This window comes from Glandiceps talaboti, chromosome 21, assembly GCF_964340395.1.
Source record: "Glandiceps talaboti chromosome 21, keGlaTala1.1, whole genome shotgun sequence".
NCBI lineage: Eukaryota > Metazoa > Hemichordata > Enteropneusta > Spengelidae > Glandiceps > Glandiceps talaboti.
Genome location: NC_135569.1, coordinates 12,353,423 through 12,370,740, shown reverse-complemented (window position 1 = coordinate 12,370,740; position 17,318 = coordinate 12,353,423). Strand labels below are relative to the sequence as shown.

At 37.1% G+C, this 17,318-nt stretch overlaps 1 protein-coding gene across 1 annotated transcript; it reads right to left on the bottom strand.

Moving 5' to 3' along the window:
* Window positions 1–2,657: 2,657 nt before the first annotated feature.
* LOC144451689 (ATP-dependent RNA helicase DDX19A-like) lies at window positions 2,658–16,445 on the bottom strand. Its single transcript, XM_078142588.1, has 11 exons — window positions 16,274–16,445; window positions 14,193–14,448; window positions 13,066–13,204; window positions 11,974–12,066; window positions 9,828–9,930; window positions 9,406–9,520; window positions 7,590–7,767; window positions 6,118–6,358; window positions 5,458–5,620; window positions 4,473–4,664; window positions 2,658–3,781 (listed from the first exon to the last, which is right to left on the bottom strand). The coding sequence occupies exons 1-11, from the start codon at window positions 16,334–16,336 to the stop codon at window positions 3,717–3,719; spliced, it is 1,608 nt and encodes a 535-aa protein (XP_077998714.1). The 5' UTR covers window positions 16,337–16,445; the 3' UTR covers window positions 2,658–3,716.
* Between the last annotated feature and the right edge of the window lie 873 nt (window positions 16,446–17,318).

Here is a 17,318-nt window from a genome sequence, read left to right as displayed (position 1 = left end):
TTGCGTTGTGTTGGGGGGGGGGGGGGGGGGGGGCTATAAGCTAGCGAGGTCCACAAAACCTATATCCAGGTATATATATATATATCATTTACAATTACCTTATTTGGACAAAGTGTGATACTCCAAATTATTGCACAGGTAGACGTGATAGGTACATAACAAAACACAGTATGGGGGTTATTGACTGCAGCAAATCAATAGTGTAATGTACTTTGATTGGACTACTAAAACAAGTCATGTTCCATACATTACACTACACATTAGTTAAATCCCTTGATCACACATTCTCATTAATAACTTGCCATTTACCTTTCATTTGGTTTTAACTAGAACAGGGCTATATTTTGTCATCGCTTTTTGTGTGCACATTAAAATCTACCTCCTCACAACATGTTCTTATGGTTTATTTACTTTAATCATGTACTTTTATGTTCAGGTACATAATTCATGTAGTTACATATAAGTTCATGTACTTTTATGTTCAGGTACATAATTCATGTAGTTACATATAAGTTCATGTACTTTTATGTTCAGGTACATAATTCATGTAGTTACATATAAGTTCATGTACTTTTATGTTCAGGTACATAATTCATGTAGTTACATCAGTGTTGCAGCCAGCCTTTTCAAAGAGTGGGACATAGTGTCCCGAGACTTTCATTTTTCTGGGTCATTATCAATTTTTTGGGGACATCATAAAAAAAGTACCAATGGCGTTGTATCACAACTGTACAGCCTTTACAAATATTTACCCATAAGAGTATCCATGCTAGATATTTGCAGTTGCCTATCCAACCCTGTTGTTATCTATGCAATATATGTGATCGTGTGGCTGTTGTTATAGGTGTGGTCATGTTGCTAAACATATTTGCATACAATTTTAGTGTGGGTCATCTATGACCCGTCACTTCCAAAATTATGGGTCAGGTCCAAAAAATGTGTGTCAAATGACCCAAAAAACCCCTCTGGCTGCAACACTGTTACATATAAGTTCATGTACTTTTATGTTCAGGTACATAATTCATGTAGTTACATATAAGTTCATGTACTTTTATGTTCAGGTACATAATACATGTAGTTACATATAAATTCATGTACTTTTATGTTCAGGTACATAATTCATGTAGTTACATATAAATTCATGTACTTTTATGTTCAGGTACATAATTCATGTAGTTACATATAAGTTCATGTACTTTTATGTTCAGGTACATAATTCATGTAGTTACATATAAATTCATGTACCTTTATGTTTAGGTACATAATTCATGAATGTTTTAGTTACAGATCTTGTACTTTTATGTTTCATTGCACAGTTCTTTTATGTTTTGTTACATAATTCATGTACTTTCATGTTTCATTACATTATTCATGTATTTTTATGTTCATACAGCTTCTCAATTTTTTATGAGTTGGTAAATTTAATTTTTCCAACATGCCACCAAGTTTGATAGAAATTTTCATTCAAATTGAAGAGACTTGTAAATAATTTTCTTTGTGAATATGCTTCAATGTTTAACTTTTTATTTATAATGTGTGTATAAAGTGTAAAGAGTTTTTATCTGAAATCTAGGATTTGTTGTGTAACCTATCACAATAAAAATTCATCTTGTTGCAAGATCTGAGGACATTTATTATTGTGGTATGATGAAGTAGATGTGCACTGCTCTAGGCACTCAAATCCTGCACAGGCGAGTTGGGATTGGGGTGGTCTCATAGGCAGAGCCCCATCCAATGGGTGAGAGTCTGGGTAACTGAAACTATTGTGTATCCTATCACAATAAAAATTCATCTAGTGCAAGATCTGAGGACATCTAGTGCAAGATCTGAGGACATTTATTATTGTGGTATGATGAAGTAGATTGCATAAATGGGTGATAGAATTTAACAGTCATGAATATTCAGTGTGCAACCAATAAATAAACAGGGCTCCCTCTACCCTTTCGCCAGTCATGGATTTGGTTGTGTATCTAGTCTCAGTTATCCAGACTCTCACTGCTGAGAGTTCTTCTACGAGACCACCCAGACAAGATTCTGGGGAAACCACATTCCAACAACCCTGCACCAAAATGCACACTGTACATTTTTCCAAGTCATGAAAAATGGGCTTACGAGGCCTGTTTGTTGGAATTAAGATGTAGCAATTGCTTGAGAAGTGATAACCTGTCACGAAGGTTCCTAAATCATTCAGCCTGCAATGTTCGATGTGAAGTATTCCCCAGCATGCACTGCTCTAGGCACTCAGTTCCTGCATAGGCGAGTTGGGATTGGGGTGGTCTCATAGGCAGAGCCCCAATGGGTGAGAGTCTGGGTAACTGAAACTATTGTGTATCCTATCACAATAAAAATTCATCTAGTGCAAGATCTGAGGACATTTATTGTTGTGGTATGATGAAGTAGACCTCAACTGCCAGAGTAGTATATCAACATGTCACAACAATAGTTTTAATTTGTGTCTATCTTAGTAAACCAAGACCTCGGGGTCTGAAGTTTGGGACTTCGAGATTCAAATCTCGTCTAGATCCACCAGATCAAGCCCACTTAACAATTTCAAATCTCGTCTAGATCCACCATGTGTAAATGCAAAGAAGTGACACACACACGCGCAATACTTTACTTTAAGGTTTTTATTTGAATTTAATACAAAAACAGTGGATATTTAGGTTTACATATCTCAAAAAGTTTTCTGTGAAGTATACATATCTCATTGATGTTATTCAACAGCGCCCTCTATTGGCCTATGGTACTATTGATAGCTCGGTAAATGATGTGTACTTCACATATTCACCTAGAGGCTTCTATTTTTGTGATATGTGGGTTTTACATAACATTCACATTAGATTAAAACATATACATGCATCAGCAAGTTATAAATCTAAACAGGGTGCCCATTTGTTACAAATATGAAAGGCCATCTGTAGAGCGTGCTGTTTATGGGGGTGGGGGTGGGGGTGGGGGGCTAGTCCAGCCCCTATAAGGTATCATTACAATCTACACCTCCACTCACGTATAGTCAAAGTCATTACTCTAGTACTAGTAGTCCTGAGATGCATAAGATGCAATTTAAAATTTATCCACAGCCACATACAGAAGTCATTAACATTATGTCTTTGTTAATCAATCACAAAATTCTAACCAATTACACTGTCCATTATAAAGGTAGTTTTTATTGAGGCAGTTACGTAATGACCAAATATGGTATATTTGTCATCTCAGGATGCTACTAATACACTGTTTACATCACTATAACAGTTAAAGTTCACTGATTGGATGAACAGCATTTTGTGCTGATTGAGGGACTTGACCATCATCTGAATATGGGCATATATGACACCTTCAGGCATCACTGTTCTATATTTCCTCTAGAGGGAGCTGTTCGTAGTGATCTTTTCCAAGATGGCGGTTTAAATTTGTCACCTCTGGGAGGCACTGTTTTATATCAACTCAAGAGGTCTTTGACCATTTGAAACGTAATCTTTCCAAGGCAAAGTTAAAAGCTAAATATGTTCGGAAATACATTCTCCTTTGATTCTTAAGAAAATCTGTGAGTTCTAAAACATATTTATAAGACCTGCCTGCACTTGTTACTTATTCTTATTGTGGAAGCTCTTTTTCCGTCGTTTGTTAGTGAGACACAAATATTATCACAAAAATGACCTTGCTTTGAAATCGTACATCAAAATAAAATAAATAACAACAAAGCTGTATTTTTCTGTCTACTGCTCTGCTATCTTTTCAATCTCCTCCATGTCGTCAGCCCTAAGTTTATCAATTTTCCGTCCTGTAAAATGAAGCAATGTTAGGTACGTGAGTGACACATAATAATAAATACTTTATTTCTCTAAATGAAAGTCGTAAATTGAAATATGGCTGCTATTTGTACTGCACCCGAGTGTCCCTGTGAAGTTGTGTTAACCCTTACAATGCCATAACTGCATATATGGCTTGAGGTAAGACAAATACAACAATGTTCAACCAACTGTCTCAAGCTGTGCTAAAACTACCTACTACAATGTTCAACCAACTCTACCTCTTAGCCTGTCTCAAGCTGTGCTAAAACTACCTACTACAATGTTCAACCAACTCTACCTCTTAGCCTGTCTCAAGCTGTGCTAAAACTACCTACTACAATGTTCAACCAACTCTACCTCTTAGTCTGTCTCAAGCTGTGCTAAAACTACCTACTACAATGTTCAACCAACTGTACCTCTTAGTCTGTCTCAAGCTGTGCTAAAACTACCTACTACAATGTTCAACCAACTGTATCTCTTAGTCTGTCTCAAGCTGTGCTAAAACTACCTACAAGCAGCAAGTTTCTCTATTAATCACAGTGTAATCTTTCACTCCCTGATGTTTAATTGTAAACAAATTGTTGATAAGACCATTTGTTTACTTTCCTCGTTTGTAACAGGTTCCGTTCGTCCATGGTCTGATGTCAGCAGTTGTAAATAAATGTTTATAGTAAATCTTACCAAAATGGTCTTCAATTTTTCTCATCAGCAACAGAGCTCGTTTTCCGTCCACCATGTTCAAGGCCAATCCTGATTTACCGAATCTACCTGTTCTACCAATTCTATGGAGATATGTATCGCAATCTGCATGTCCGTTGACATCAACGGGAATATCAAAATTAACAACCACTGTAACTGATTCAACATCTATTCCTGTAATAAATATAATACACAATATTAATAATAATACATCATTGAGTGAAATAAAAGTCTGAAATTGAATATTCATGAGAGATGTTTTACACTGAAGGGAGTACACATTTAGGAGTCATGAATATTCATTGTTCAACCATGAATATATTATTTCTGTTGACTACCATAAAAGAAATGGCCAATAGCAAAGATACCCTATAAAGGCACAAGATCAACTTGATGTCTCTCTGAATTGGAAAGTAATTGTAGGTGATGTAAAATCATGAAATGACTCCCCAGAACCGATACTTTATGAAAATGTCTCTATTTAATGGAGTTGTGTTCCTCTTTAAGGCCACTGATGCACAAAAAATTCTTGTAATGGACCAAAATTTGGTGTTCCCTTGTTCCTATTTGGTGATAACTCTGAAATCTCAAGTTATTGTAGGTGATGGAAAAACATGAAATGACTCTGGAGAACCAATACTTTATGAAAATGCATTAATTTCCTCAAGTGGTTTCCCTTTTTATGCCACTCATGCACAAAATTTCAAGTGATGGACCAAAATTTAGTGTTCCCTTTTTAATGCCACTCATGCACGAAATTTCACATGATGGATCAAACTTTGGTTTTCCCTTATTCCATATTATATGGTGACTCACAAGAAAACAAGTTTTTTTTAGTGTTTCACCCCCCCCCCCCCTCCCCATTAATTTGTTTTGTTTCTCTTTAGATACACATTGCATACATGTATTTCATACACTGATCCAAAATTGTGGCTTCAAGTTGAAATGCTCATGGATCTGTTCTTACCTCGTGCAGCTACATTTGTTGTAATAAGTACTTTTTCTTTACCATCCCTAAATCTGTTAAGTACCGCTACACGTTGTTCAACAGTCAAGTCTCCAGTTAGTAAGGCTACAGCGTGCCCTTCTATTGACATCTTCTCTGCAAGCCAGGCAGCAGTTCTCTTGGTCTACACATAGAAAATGAGGTGTTGGTATAGTCTCAAATAATCTAAACTTTATTTAAATTTAAAGCCAGTGTTCTTCCAAGGCAAGACTGCAAGGATGACAACTAATTTGCATATTAATTTACATATAAATAACAAGATAATTTGTATATTGGTTTGCATTCTGATTAGCATGTAATCAGCATGCCTCAATACTGAAACATATACTCTGATATGTACACATACACACATTGACATTGGAATATGATCACCCGAGTATAGATGTTACGAAGTTTGACACTCCCGTCTCTCTTAGGATTGTAACATTTGAAGTTGATAGCCTCCCTAATCTGGTTTAGTTCCAAGTTAAAGATTAAAGTTCAACTTACATGATTAATAATCATCGCATGTCTAATATAAATCATTGAAAGTTCAAAGTTGAAGTTCAACACTCATATAACAGATAATTATGGGTTCGCCAACAGAAATAGTCGTAAGTAAAAGGTCAAAGTTCAACTTACATGACAGAATATCATGGCTTGACCGACAGAAACCGTTCCATATATGTTAGCCAAGGCTTCAAACTTATCGTCCTGACTGTTGCATTCGATGTAAAACTGTTTAATATTATCCAAAGACTCCTCCTCGCGACGTAAGCGAATAATACTAGGGTCTGGAATTATCCCTTGTGCAAACTTAATAACAACTTCATCATAAGTGGCAGAGAACAACATCATTTGACAAATTCTTTCATTCAGTCTCCTGTGTGATAAAAAACATAAGACATTACATTATTGGAAAACTGATATAGCAATTAATAGTTATTACACCATGCATAAGCCCAGATATTGTCATTGAACAGAAAATCCGGATTATGTACCCGGGTCGTTCTACGTCTAGTCTGGATGCCAACTGTGGTTTCTATAACCAGAGTCTGGTCAAAGTCCCCTTGATCAGCACAGAAAGTTGTTCACCCAACATCTCTGTGTTGCTTTATTTCTTCCTATCAGATGTACAGTCATTACAGATTGGAAGAACAGTTTTATATCGTCTTTTAAGTGGATGTCAGTTTCCATATCCACTTAGACTACTATTTCTTGCGAGACATCACGATTTTCGCGATTTTATTATTATTTTTCTTGAATACATAAAAAAATTTGAGAGTCAGCGTGAAAATCTAGGTGGGGTTGGGTAACCGGAACCAGACAGCTTTTTTATTTGGCCTTATCAAAATACAACCCACAGAAAAACATTGGTGCATTTGCTTGCCATGGTAAGCAGGAATGTAGACAAATTTCATGCAAAGACATACAATGTCATTAGAATCAGTAACTTACTGATCAAAGTAGCAACACCACAGGGAGCTAGGACCCCATAACTCTAGTTTACTGATAAAATGCTACATGGTATAAAGATTAATTATGAATGTTAGTGTTACAATATAACTTCCACAGATATAAGCAAACAGAAGTGTTGCCTGAACCCACATCAGAAGCACTTGCTGTTGTTTTTGTATCAGTTGTACTGTTAATATCTAATTTTGTCTTTCCTTACCTCCCTTCCCTCAATCAAATGCACCAGTGTTTTTTTGTGGGTTGTAACACAGCTTTGCTCACAGATACACATGGTCTCAGCACACATTAGGATACAACTAATACATATACATGTATATACAAACACTGAGCACACAGTGTTGAGGTCTGCACTGTGATGGTTTGAAGACCTTTTATTAACACTACAGAGTGGGTTTATGTTGTATGTTCATATTCATGTTGCTGTGGAATTAACAAGGCTTTCTCAGTCAATCCAAAATATATTTTGGAGACACCCATGTCTCGCAACACATACCACCTATGACCTCTAAGTCAGAAATTGTTCCTGACCAGTCAAGTCACTACTCCAAGAGTACAACCCCCACCCCCCCACCCCCCACCCCCACCACCACCACCATAGTCAACTCCCCTATTTACACTATTCTTGTTAGAATACCTACATCTTTATCCTCATAGATTGGTCTTGATGGCCTTGAGTTGCTATCATCACATCAGCTTCATCCAAGACAAACACTCTCACTTTAGAAATATCAAAGAACTTGAACTTGAGAGCCCAATCTAATGTCGTGCCTGGTGTACCAATTATGATATGTTCACATATCTTGTCACGTCTAGAAACTGGTAAAATATAATAAAAATACCAAGTTAATACTCATACTGATTTTGATCACTGGTGTGGAGTCATGATGGTCACGCTTAGATAGTCTGGATGCCAACGTGGTCTCTAACTAAACCACGTCTGGTCCCTCAATCACCACACAACGTTGTTTATCCAATCAGTGAACCCCAACTGTGTAAATTGACGTAAACAGTGTATAAGTAGCATCCTGAGCTGACAAATATACCATATTTGGACATTACATAACTGCCCTAATAAATACTAACTTTATGAGGGACTGTGTTATTGGTTAGAATGTTGTGATTGATTAACAAAGACATGATGTTCATGACTGTGTGGGTGGCTGTGGATAAATTTTAAATTGCATCTCATGCATCTCAGGACTTCTAGAGTAACGACGTTGACTATACTGTGAGTGGAGGTGTAAATCATAATGATACTGTATAGGAACTAGACTAATAGTTAGAGTGACTGGCTTGGAATCTGCAACATGTTGGTACTAGTCTTGCTCCTGCCATTTGTTTCTGAATAGCTAAAGTCCTTGGGTAAGATTTAAACCACGATTGTGCCCCACTCAACCCAAATATAAGTGGGGACTTGGTAGGATAGAGGTTGATATGTGAATGTTTTAGTCCTATGCTTACATATACTGCAATAGACTGGATGCTTCCCAAGGGAGTAGATGAAGTACAAAAGGCTGTTGTGCCACTATAGATCTGTGCCAAGGGTAATAATTGTAAAGTGTTTTAAGTAGTCTGGGAAAGTGCTATATAAACACTACAAGTATTACTAAATACTAAAACTATTAATATCATTAGTCTCAGAGGAAACAGGGCCAGTGACATAATCCAATCTGAGAGAGAAGTTCACAAATTTTTCACACTGATGTAATTATTTACATATCTGTTTGAACTGTCCTCTTACTATGCACGCTACATACTATAATAATATACTTCTCATTAACAACTGACTGAAGGGGCACAAGCTGAGTTTATCTGTTTTTGCGATGAAATTTCCTCTGCTTACGAGAAGATACTCACAGTATTTTATTTACTGAATCAATGCGCCCTCTAAGCCAATTTGACACACCACGGACGTACACAATTTCTAGTGATGCACCAAAATTTGGTGTTCCCCATCTCCCACTATGTGGTGACTCACAAGATATCCCACTTTTCCTCATTTTGACTCACAGCAACAAAATTTGGCTATCGTTAGAGGGCACACTGTATACTTATGCACACTTAGGTGGCCATTGGGCATTTTTTTGGATTTTTTTAATTTATAAAACAATTTTAATTTTATCATGGCGTCCTCCTTGAAAAATCAATGTGAAACAACATATGCCAAGTCCTTGTTTGTAACTCAATACATTGCAAAAGATTAATAAATGTGTAAAATGTTTGTTATATGTAGTGACAAAGGTCCCTTAGGTCACTCATATTTCCCTTGGCTGAACGAAGAAAAATATTGGGGAATAATATCTTATGTTGACGTCATGATTTCCATCTGTTTAAAAATCTATTTAAAAAAAAAAGTGCCAATGGCATGGTAGCACAACTGTAAAATTTGAAATTGTTCATCCATGTGCCAATCCATCAGTTCAGGTGTGCTAACAAAATGGACTGTATGCTTACGTTTCTCTCCTTTGACAGCATACCGGATCCCCAATCCCGGAATCTGACTGCCCATTTTTTCAGCAACTTCACCAATCTGTAAAGCCAGTTCATAAGTGGGTGCCAGACAAAGAGCCTGAAACAAAACAGAAATATACTTTTTAGTTGTGCTGTTTTCCAATTTGAATGAATTTCAGTCAGCAGTGTGGTCTGCCAGATTGCTGTCAATGAAAATAAATAAATAAATAAATAAATAAATAAATAAATAAATAAATAAATAGATAAATAAATAAATACATAAATAAATATATATGTGGAATGTAGAATGATTGTAATTGTGTGTATACCTATTGGCTTAAAAATAAATACATGTATATCAATAAATATATAAAAGTAACTGAAATGAATATGTAAATGTGCATTTCATAAAAGCTGCTACTAACCTGTGGATAGTCTGTGGTAGTATCTACTCTACTCAGCATAGCTAGTACAAAAGCTGCTGTTTTACCAGTACCACTCTGAGATTGTGCAATCATGTTCTTGGGCCTACAAAAAAAATGAACCAATCATATATCACAAAGCATGTGGTGACTGTACAATCATGTTCTTGTGCCTACAAAAATCACAAGACAAAATCAACTAATCATATCTTACCAAGCCAACAATGAGATTTTGCAATCATGTTCCTGGGTCTCAAACATCACATGACAAAATTAACTAATCATATCTTAGCAAGCCTACAATGAGATTTTGCAATCGTGTTCCTGGGCCTCAAATATCACATGGCAAAATTAACCAATCATATCACAGGGCTCGAAATTCGTTTTTTTTCTTGGTAGCCCAGGTGGGCTACCATCATTTAAATTTGGTAGCCCGAGAGCAGTGACTGGTAGCCCATATGCATGCATTCCTAAATTAATGGTGTTTGTGTATATATGTAACTATATGATATATTGAATTCGGTGATTGATTGAATAACTTGAGAAGTCACGTTAACGCGTTATTTGTGTGTATTTCACGCCATATTTGACATTGGGGACGCAATTTTTTGCATGTATGCGTCTCTGAGGACGTGTTATAAAGAGGGGACATGTGAGGCTTACTGTTACAGTGTTAGCAAACAACGTACGGTTATTATTGCAATGAAGAATAAGTCATCTAGTCGTAGTTCTTACTAGTAACTATTAGCTAAATCTCTTGGTGCAGTGAGACCTGTAAAATTTGAATATGATTCAACGTATGGAAAACGTATAAACAGTTTCATAAGCCCCATGGCCATTTCCTGATGTGGAGACTACGTCTTGGGTAGTTTAGAAACTATGTGCTGTTATCATTATCTATCCACGTAATTGGTTACTTATTAACAGACGGGTTAGACAGGTTTTGTATCAATACACGACGGCCATTATGGCAAAGGCCCTTCCATTCATGGGCGAAGAGATAATCAGAGTCTAAGACCACATCGGCAGACGGTCCATGGTGAAAACTTCACTCAGATAAATTCAAACCATCACGTCACCATTTCATTCTCACTAAAACTTCAACTTTCTTTTGAGCTTTGCTACTACTACTAGATCAAATGCATTACGTGAATTTTACCATTCACCACTGCAAGCTCTCTGTGGTTGCATAAGCGTGGTTTACACACGGAATGTTTTAGGCATCGTTCAAGAATAAACGAATCTGTAGGACAGGTGTATAGTTAATTCTCATCAGCAGCATAAGATTTTATCAAACACCATTACAACTGTGTCTCTGTCAAGTTGAAAGTTAAAGCTGTCATTCATGTGATGGAATTTAGTTACTGCAATGCTGTACCGAGAGTGTACTGTACTCAGACTCTGAGAAGAGCCGAAAGGGCCCGGGCCAGAGATCATATTTCCAGAGAGTGATTACCATAGAAAATTGAAAGTATAGAAAGATAACATTAAATCGCTATACAGAATATTGTTACATATAAATGTTTTGTTGTGACATTTTGGAAGTACAAGCTGTGTGTACGATGTACGGAAGAATGACGTGTACAGTGTACATGTATTTCGTGTACATGTAGTGTGGATGCAAATTTGGAAAAGACGCACTGATTTTGACGCTAATTTTGGGAGAACAGGTCCCACATGACTGCGACCTCGGAGGCCCCCGGGAAGGCATCGGAGTCAGGCTGTCACAGTTTCATTCAAAACTTAGTAGCCCAACTGGGCTACCACTCACATAATTTGGTAGCCCAGAGACAAACATTGGTAGTCTGTGGACGCGGGACTACCGCGAATTTCGAGCCCTGTATCAGATCTTACCAAGCCAACAATGAAATTTTGTAGTCATGTTCCTGGGTCTCAAACATCACATGACAAAATTAACCAATCATATCTTAGCAAGCCAACAATGAGATTTTGCAATCATGTTCCGGGGCCTCAAATATCACATGGCAAAATTAACCAATCATATCAGATCTTATCAAGCCTATCATCAGATTCTGTAATCATGTTCCTGGGCCTGAGTTAGCGGCATGACAAACTGACTTACAGGCCACACTGCTTGATATGTATGATCCATTTTATTAGTAATTCTCTGTTAGAACTTAGCACTTACGGATCAGCTAATAACATTGGCAAGGCAGTCTCTTGGATTTTGGAGGGAGAATTGAAACCCATTCCATACACACCCTTCAGGAGTTCTGGTCTCCTGCAAAAACAAAGAGATAACTTGTAAATACGATAACAGTCAAATAAAGTTCTATTTAACACTGTAGTATGGAAATGAAGACAAAGACATCATGTTAGTTTTACGTAGAAGAAACAATAGGTACAGGTACCAAAGCTCTTGTGTAATGAAGAACCGCAACTGTTTGCACGCCCTGAATTCCCTACCCTGGTGTACAGTGTGACTGTTCAGTTCATAATTGATTTGCATATTTTTATATTAATGAGCTAATATTCAAGAGAGATCTTTTACACTGAAGGGAATACACTTAGGAGTCATGAATATTCATTGTTCAACCATGAATACATTATTTTTGTTGACAATTGTCCGTAGCACAGATACCCTATAAAGACACAAGATCAACTTGATGTTTTTTTCTGAAATTACAAGTACAGCTAAAACATCGAGGGATTGCCGAGCAACTGTGCGTATCATACACATTTTATGTTTCCTAAGAACAATTTAGATAGATAAGAAACAGGCTTCCTACCGACCACTCAATACAAATATAAACAAGACCACACTCTTGCCGACAAGCAGGCACTGTATGTGTACACACATATCACTTGTAACTTTGAATCAATACACTTGTATGTGTTAAAATCTAAGCCTACAATGTGATGACTTTCAATAACGTGTTTGTTCCAAGGACGATGTGTCCATGTCTGTGTATACTATCAGTAGGGGGTCGGATGATGTTGTTTATATTTGTATTGAGTGGTCTATGAGAAGCCAGTTTCTTATCTATCTAAATTGTTCTTGGGGAACATAAAATGTGTATGATACGCACAGTCATTTGGCGATCCCTTGATGTTTTAGTTGTAATTGTAGGTGACGTAAAATCATGAAATGACTCTCCAGAACCCATACTTTTACGAAAATGTCTTTACTTCTTGGAGTGGCAGTCCTCATTAAGCAACCACTAAAACCTAAAGTTGCAATCTGTGTTATTTTCAAGTTCTTGTATTTTTTTATACTTACAAGTGCAGTTCTTCAAAAGATTTGACAGAATACAGTGGTGAATTGGGATCTTTCCGTAAAACTTCGACTTCATGTTTAATGTTGACCAACTTATCACGGAGAGCTTTCCTCACAACTGATGCAACAGCTAAGGCAGTCACTACAGATGAAAAGACAAGTGATAATGTGATTAGTGAACAGCTTCAGCTTACAGTATCAATATGGCCATTTATCTGGGAATTTTAATTGATAAAACAATTCATACTAAGCAGTGTGCCCTCTAAGCCAATTTGACGTAACAGTCATGCACACAATTTCTAGTAACACACCAAAATTTAATGTTCCCCTATCTCTTTCTATGTGGTGACTCACAAGAAATGTCAGTTTTTTTTCTCATTTTGACTCACAACAACAAAATTTGACAACAAAATTTGGCTATCATTAGAAGGCACACTGGTACTAAGATTTTTTATTTAGAAATATAATGTAAAACAAGATATATGAAGTCCTTGTTTATAACTAAATAAACTGCAAAACAATGAAAAATGCATAAAATGTTTGTTAGTGTACGTACAATAGCAAACTTCTCACAAACATTTTAGGTTTTTTTTGCAATTTATTGAATGTCAAACATGGACTAGCTGTATGTTCTTTTAAATTGTCTTTCCAAGTACAAAAATATAGTAAGTTTATTTTATAAATTAAAAATCCAAAATAAATAAGCATTTGTCATCCATATGGCTATTTCAACCATCAAGGATTTTGACCAAACTTCATATTGCACACAAAAATTGTTCTATTCTTCTTTTTCAATTCAAGATGATTTCACTGAAAGTAATACACTTAGGAGTCATGAATATTCATTGTTCAACCACTGCATAAACATTTCTGCCACATGTGGCAATGAGACCTATGGCAAAGATCCCCAATTCAAACGAGGGCCAATATCAACTTGCCGTTACTCTGAATCTGCATGTAATATAGGTGATACAAAAGCATGAAATCACACTTCTGAACCATGCCATGAGTCACAGGAGTGGCATTCCCTTTACGTCTGAATATCCGCCCTGGGTATGTTTGTCAAACCTTCCAGTACATAGGATCTCGGCTACCGAGGTATGATAACTAACACTGTAATCACGACTTACCATCATTTTCTTCCTGTTGGGATGTGTCTGCAGCTGCTGCAGGTGCAGCTGCAGCTGGCTCTGGTTTGCCCGTTTCCGCATCATTCCACCCCCCTTCCTCATCATTCCATGGTTTGACGTCAGGTGCTTTCTTCACTTCTGGTGCTACCTTCACCTCTGACTTGTTTTCTTCAACTTTCCGTGAGTCACCACCACCACCACCACTACCGCCACCGTCATCTTTCGAATTGGGGACAGTGATGGTTAAATCTTTTACCTATATAAAAAAAATCCATAATACATACATAACATTGTTACAGTATTCTTTTCAAATACAATGTAAATCAATCTAGCAGCAAAAAGAGATGTTTTACGCTGAAGGAATATACATTTAGGAGTCATGAATATTCATTATTCAATCATGAATATTCATTGTGCAATATGAATACATTACTGCTGTTGACGCTCATCAACGCTGATATTAATTACTGATTAGAAATTGATTCTGGGTGCCATTAAAGTGGCCATATGGATGAGGATTTTATATTTATTTGATTTTTTTATTTTATAAAACAATTTCACCATGGCTTCCTACTTGAAAAATCAACATACAACAACATATGCCAAGTCCTTCTTTGAAACTCAAAAAATTGCAAAAACATAATGTGTAAAATGTTTGTTATTGTACGTACAATAACAAACTTTTTACACAGTTTTTTAGTTTGTTGCAATGTACTGAGTTACAAACACAGACTTGGTCAATGTTGTTTCCCGTTGATTTTTCAAGTACGAAGCCACGATAAAATTGTTTTATGAAATAAAAATCCAAAATAAACATCTAATCCTCAACCATATGGCCTCCTCCATCCTCGTCCATTTTAAGTGTAATTAATGAAGTTTGGTCTACTATGTACTATTCAGATAGTTTACATCTGAATCTCAGACATCATCATGTTGTACAATGAATATTCATGACTCCGAAGTGCATATTCCCGTCAGAGTAAAACATCTATTCTTGCTGCTATATTACTTTTAAAGCGACATTGGTTTATTATCCTCTCAGTAGGGTGGGTTTCTGATAGCCAGTTATCCCAAGTGGCCAAAAACTAAACTTGATGACAGGATGACTATTATCCGCACAACTGAGGCACCACCACCGGGGTAGGACCAACTCGGCCCATTGCCAACTCGTCCCATCGCCAACTCGGCCCATTCACATGCCAACTCAGCACATTTACATGCCAACTCGGCCCATTTACATGCCAACTCGGCCCACGCACGTCATGACGAAAATGTTTCTGTCATTTTCAACGATTAATAAAAAAAGATCAACCCATTTTAGAGTGCATGTCGTGTCGAAGTGGGCGATACGTTAGTAATAAACGCAATCATTTATTTCAAAGTGTTTCGGTTTTGAAGTTACAATCACGTCGAGTTGTACATCTTGACTATTTACGATATTGACGAATAGCGGACTAAATATCTATAGTCAAGTTGGCAGAGAGTGGGCCGAGTTGGTGGGCCGAGTTGACAGAGAGTAGGCCGAGTTGGTGGGCCGAGTTGACAGACGGTGGGCCGAGTTGGAAATGGGCCGAGTTGGACGTGCACCAATTGTGTAATCTACACCTCATTGCACAACAATGGTTTTAGTTTGTAGTAAACTGAGACCTCGACTGCCATTGCAGTAACTTCCTAAATAAGAATCTCATATTAATACTTTCCTACACTCGGATAGTCATTAAAAGTATATGAACGAACACATGTCAATTATACAGAACACCTGAGGAAGTCTGGGTGAATCATGTCCTGGTACACGGTGTTCAATCATCGTCTGTGTTTGCAAGTCCTTATTGTAATAGTCTGCTCTTTACGTCAAACCATGTAACGTTATATATCTGATTGGTAAACACAAAATCATGACTCAATAAAAATGTTCACACACGTCTGGTACCGTTTGACGGATAGTCGCAGAGAGGAGGAATGAAAATACGTTATGTACCGACAGTGATACTGTACAGACTGTACAGTGTACATGTACATAAGGATTGACTATTGTGCCAATGACGGGTGACAATAAATGACGATGATCACACAAAATATACCTTTTCTTCTAATTTTCCCCGCTCTTGATCTTCCACTTGTTTCGCCCAATCATCATCTGCCATTGTGTGTGATCTTTTTCAGTGTTATTGGTAAATTTACGAACTGGGTTGATTGAATGACATGAACTTCTAGAGAAGCGTCGTACGTCTACATGTGGTGCGCACGATTTGTTGCGCACGAGAAGTTTATAATTTCCGGTTCACACATTATGATGATAGAGGGCGCTCCACATATCCCATACCATTCGAAAGCCTTCGAAGTTGACTACATATGTACTCTAATTATAAACACATACATGGCAAAAAGGATGAAGAAATAATGTATCCGGTCTAGCTTGTACCTATAGTGGTTTTTAAATCGCGCTTTCCACACTTTACTCAAAGCGATTACCCCTGGTACGTGTACGAACCAATACTGGCATAACATTTTTACCTTAACTTCTTCAACTCCAGGGAACATACAATCTATTGCAGTTTCTATAATACATAGGATTAAAACATTAATTCACACTGCTACTCAAGTTGGTCACCTCTATCTAGTCCTGCTAGCAGACGGAGTAAGTCGTTCCTTTAAGGCTTTTTTCCTTTTGCAAACACTGGACTACAACCATACATCTCTACAATATCCCACCGCCAGGTCCTCAGTTATACAGCTGACCGTAATATCGTACTCTGTGAACAGTATTTAATCACATGTGGGTAATCTGATGATTAAAATCTGATGTGGTGAAAGCGGCTAGAGGTCTTTATTTACCTTGATTTCCATCGTTTTGTGTCGTTTGTTTTGTTCCGGGTGATCGCCGCCTTTCCACGATCTCCTGGAACAAAACGATAGAAATAAGAGGTAAATAAAGACCTCTAGCCGCTTTCACCACATCAGATTTTAATTAGATTGCACCTATGGGTAAACGAATTTTCGTAGCTGTATACACAATAAATCAAATTTCTTTTTCGGTCCGCACCCAAAAGTCAGCGCCCTCAACGGCATTCACGATTTCAACCTGTTTCTGTAGTGCTTATGAATATTATCGAACGCTGGTTACGA